Consider the following 4,888-nt stretch of genomic DNA (forward strand, 5'->3'; position numbering starts at 1 on the left):
GGATAGGTCTAAAGAATGTAGCCTCATGGGCAGTGTAGTCCGTGCTGCAGGGAGAATGGACTGCCATACCCGTTATGTGTCTGTGAACACGAGGAGGGAGAAAAAGGAGAGTGGAAAAGTATGAGCTGTCATTGAGCAAAGACGGGAGCTGGAAGCATGTAAATATAATAATAACCACTGCAGCCAAGAAGAGTGCCTGACAGCCCAGTTGTAAGTAAGCTATTAAGACTCAACTGTACACCGTGTTCGTGCTTTCCTCCGAAAACAATAAGTTCTGTTGGAGCAGCCTTTCAACGCCTCTCTCAAGCAAAGTTGACCCAGACAACAAAGTAAAGTTATTTTTCGGCTACGAGCCCGACACGGAACCAACATATTAGCCAGAGGTCTCTTTACTATGGTTCGGAGCCGCGGACCTTCAGTAACAGTAATAAATCACAGCAATAGTACATTCATGTAGTTGTAAAAAGCATGATAATATATTAAGTAATCCAAAGTATTCAGAATACGTTACTCTCATTGAGTAATGTAACGGAATATGTTACAGAATACATTTTGGGGCATGTATTCTGTAATCTGTAATGGAATACATTTTAAAAGCTCACCAGTTTAGTTTGGTTTGTAAAGAGAATTTAGTAGTTATTAACTAGACTTTTAATATTAATATACTATTAATGGCCTTCTGACCGCAACCCATCCTTGCAGGGCCCGCGGGAGTAAGCCCTCCTGGGTGAAGAGGTTAGGCCAGGCGCTTTTAAGATCTCAAGATGTGAATGTGGTGGTGGTGGACTGGGTCCGCAGTGCGTCCTTTGCCTACAACCTGGTGGTAGAGATCTACAGAGAGGTGGCCATACAGATTTCTGTCCTCATCAATCAGCTGCAGGTGCGAAGCTGTTCAAATGCTCGTTAGCCACAATACGACCCTGAGCAATGTAAATGTAATTCAGGCACAATTCATTTTACTCTTTACAGAAGTATTTTCTAGATATTATGTAGTCTATGAAAAAAAATCTGCAAGAGTTTTTTTTTTCATTCTAAAAATGACAAAAATATGTTTGTGGTTGCTTATATTGAATACAGAGTCTATTCTTGCGATTGTCTTCTCCAACAGAATCATGGCTGCAGACTCCAATCCTTCCACTTTATCGGGGTCAGTCTCGGGGCACATGTCGCTGGTTTTGTGGGAACTTTGTTCGAAGGGAAAATAGGAAGAATCACAGGTGAGATCAGACACCTTACATACATATTATCTCTTGCAATGTAAAACTGAATTGGAAACACAGCTGCACACTTAAAAAGTCATTGCACATGTGCTCCACCTCAGAATAATACTCCTTGTGGTGGAAATAAAGTTTAGGTTGCTGGTAGCTGGTATTGGGTTTACAAAAATAAGGAGACAACAGGAGTGAAGACAGTGAAGGTTTTCACAGCACAGGCTCTCACAGATCTCAGTGAGATCCTGAAAAATTAGCAGGGCTCTTCAAAGAACAACAGTACATTGAAAAGAGACACTGTGAAGTGTTTTGACAAGGCTCAGTCCCTTTCAGCAGAGCACCACCAGCACAATACACCACTGTTCAGTTGATAATATCAGGTCTTTTTGTCTGATGACACAGACTTGTGTGGGGTTAAATCAGAGGCTTCACTGATCCCAACAAGAATAAAATTTGAAAATGACACCAAGCTGATGAATAAAGAAATTCAAAAGCTTTCGCTAAATGTCCCCTTAGCTTATTGTTGATTGAATGGGTGGTCCACCGGATGGGTGGGTTGGTTAGTTGGTTGGTTGGCAGGCACAATGGTTGTTTGACTTGCTTGTTGGTTTGATGGTCAGTTAATCAGGACGGTTGTTTGGATTTTGTTATTGTTTTTTGTGACTGGTAGAGTTCATCAACTTTAAAGCTTAAGCAATACATTTGTTTATCCCCAGACAAAGAAAGGCAAATTAAGATGAGGTGATAGGAGATTTTTGTGTCTGGCAGGCAGACACACAACAAGATTTCTACAAAAAAAATAGCTATGCTGGTGAAAGTGAGGACATTTTTTATTTACTTTTTTTATTTGCTGTTTGCAGCTAAACTCACTGATTACTGAACATTTAATTGAATATTTACTTTCTCTCGCTTCCTCTCTCCCACTGTTCCCATTTTTTTTTACTCTTCAGTCCTGTCAAACCTCTGCCTTACAAACGGTCACTGAATATTTAGAGAATAAACTACAACCATAAAATCCAAACTAAAAACCTCATATAAAAAGACTAGTCATGTTCCCAGGACATGGGGACACTGTTTGACATTTTAAACACAAAGCAGGACAATGCACTAATGTGTACTACACTGACCATAGTTGAAGTTCTTTCATTATGAGACTACTGGAGAAAAATGACTCTTTTTGTTGTTTCTAGTAATATAAAATTTCATGGCATGTGCTTAATCTAAAAGATATTAAACTTTCAAACAGGCCTGGACCCTGCTGGACCCATGTTTAAAGGAGCGGACACCTATAGCCGGTTGGACCCTTCTGACGCTCAGTTTGTGGATGCCATCCACACAGACTCTGACTGTGAGAAAACGTTAACTTAACCTGCAAGTTTATTTCCATCACTAACATGGCTTAGACCACTTACTGTTGTTGTAACTACATGAAACCCCTTAGAAAGCATCATTGACAGATCAGCCAGGCTGATGACTTCTGTTTTTCTTCTCATTACTGGAAGTTATGAACAAAGAGCAACTGTGGAACTGTAACATTACGCTTTACTAAGGCACACAAAGATATGAATGTGCTTTTGTTTGAGTTTGAGGTGTGATAAAACACATTGGTTGTGCATATTATTCAAAATGCCTGACGTCATCAAAGCTTTGAAAGACTCTAATGTTCTCAAGAACAATCAAACCTTCTCTTTCAAATAACACTAGCGTCCCAGTGCCACTGGCAGTCATCACACTGCCGCCGCCGCATTTTACAGATGATGTGGGTTTTTTGGATCACGAGCTGTTCCGCGCCTTCTCCACACTTTTTTCTTGACATCATTGTAATAGAAGTTGAAATTGGTTTCATCTTTCCAAAGAATATTTTTCCAGAAATGTGCTGGCTTTTTTAAGATTTTGTTTTTTAGCAAAGTCCAATCTAGCACTTTTGTTCTTGAGGCTTATGTGTGGCTTGCACCTTGCAGTGAATCCTCTGTATTTACTTTCGTGCAGTCTTCTCTTTGGATATCGATATTTCAACCTGCTGGAGAGTGTTGTTCACTTGGTTGGCTGTTGTTGAGGGGTTTCTCTTCACCATGGAAATGATTCTGCGATCATCTACCACTGTTGTCTTCTGTGGACGTCCAGGTCTTTGTGCATTGCTGAGGTCACCAGTGCTTTCTTTGTGTTGCTGTTCACACCAAAATCTTCCAAATGCAAGCACCACACATCAAATCAACTCCAGGCCTTTTATCATTTTATCTGCTTAACTGATAATGACATAACGAAGGAACTGCCTAAACCTGCCCATGAAATAGCCTTTGACTCCATCCATCCATCCATTCGCTTCCGCTTCTTCTTTTCAGGGTCGCGGGGGGCGCTGGAGCCTATCCCAGCTGTCATAGGGCAAGAGGCGGGGTACACCCTGGACAGGTGGCCAGTCTGTCGCAGGGCCAACACACAGGGACAGACAACCATTCGCGCTCACATTCACTCGCACATTCACACCTAATGGCAATTATGTTTTTTCAAGCCAAGCTTGATTTTTTTATTTATCTTTTTTTTAGCTCTAAAAAAATCAATCAGATCAATCAGAACACTGCATTTGCCAACTAGTGTGCTGTAACTCAAAGTGCACACTGGTACTGAATATCCAAATAGTAAAATAATACTATTTTACTTAAGACACGCAGCTAGACACTGCTCCAGGTCTGCCAGCTCTGAGATTATTTCTCTGCCTCCTCAGATGTGGTCCCAGTTCTGCCAGCAGGAGTTCAAACTGGCCAACATGAAACATATACAAGAACTATCCAACCCTGCTGCTACTTTGGGAACTGGATTCTGGATGAACCCAGAATGTCTCATCATGGCTTGATATTGACTTTTTTGTCACAATAGATTTTTTAGGGTGGATTTTCTGCAAAAACAAACCCCATTCAGTGTGTGTGTGTGTGTGTGTGTGTGTGTGTGTGTGTGTGTGTGTGTGTGTGTGTGTACATTACGCAACAAAATCTGAATTTCACGTTGTTTTTTCACAATAGATTGTTGTGTAATGGTCTTAACACACAGATGCATGCATAAACATGCTTATTTATCCCCAGCATTGTTCCAACTACTGCCAGACCCTCCTGTCTCTGGACAGCTAGACAAAAAGTGATTTCTGGTATTTGCCAAAAAATGATTGTAGGTTTTTAATTAGTTGTAAATTACTTGTTGGCCTATTTTCTGTGAAACATATCTCAAACATATCTCTTATGAGTGATCTCAGTTAACAGCCATTTTAAGCCAGAAAGAACATTTTGTCACCAGGTAGAAGCTACAGTCAGTTTTTGGTAAACCAACTTTAACACTCATAAATAAAATTATGTAAAATTCTCATTGATATTAAAAATGTGATTTTCAAGAGAGATCAGGCCAAGAGGGCAGCAGAAACTGCAACAAATATAACAGTTATAAAGATATTTTAAGTTGCCAAAAAAAGACTGGACTGATTATAAGGTAGAACACAGTATGTACAATAACGCAGTCATAAAGATAATTGTAAAACAGATCATTTCTTTACTTTATATATAACCCCTTTTGTAAATTCTGTTGACTGCAGACTATTTATGAATATAAGCAAAGATATTCGGTGTTAAACACGTGTGTGTATACACACACACACACACACACACACACACACACACACACACACACACACA

The 4,888-nt window shown here is 40.0% G+C and overlaps 1 protein-coding gene across 4 annotated transcripts in view; it reads left to right on the forward strand.

The window, feature by feature from the left end:
* Positions 1 to 4,888, forward strand: part of pla1a (phospholipase A1 member A) — a 24,579-nt gene that overhangs the window by 13,531 nt on the left and 6,160 nt on the right. For 2 of the 4 annotated variants that reach the window (XM_005932509.3, XM_005932510.3), the window contains exons 3-6: positions 703 to 880; positions 1,109 to 1,217; positions 2,458 to 2,559; positions 3,201 to 3,335. In XM_005932509.3, coding sequence (XP_005932571.1) covers positions 703 to 880; positions 1,109 to 1,217; positions 2,458 to 2,559; positions 3,201 to 3,335 — 524 coding nt within the window. The remainder of the gene's footprint in view (positions 1 to 702; positions 881 to 1,108; positions 1,218 to 2,457; positions 2,560 to 3,200; positions 3,336 to 4,888) is intronic. The other 2 variants (XM_005932511.3, XM_005932512.3) reach the window with 1 other exon arrangement.

This window comes from Haplochromis burtoni, unplaced genomic scaffold, assembly GCF_018398535.1.
Source record: "Haplochromis burtoni strain Fernald_Lab_line unplaced genomic scaffold, NCSU_Asbu1 Contig_154, whole genome shotgun sequence".
Lineage (NCBI taxonomy): Eukaryota > Metazoa > Chordata > Actinopteri > Cichliformes > Cichlidae > Haplochromis > Haplochromis burtoni.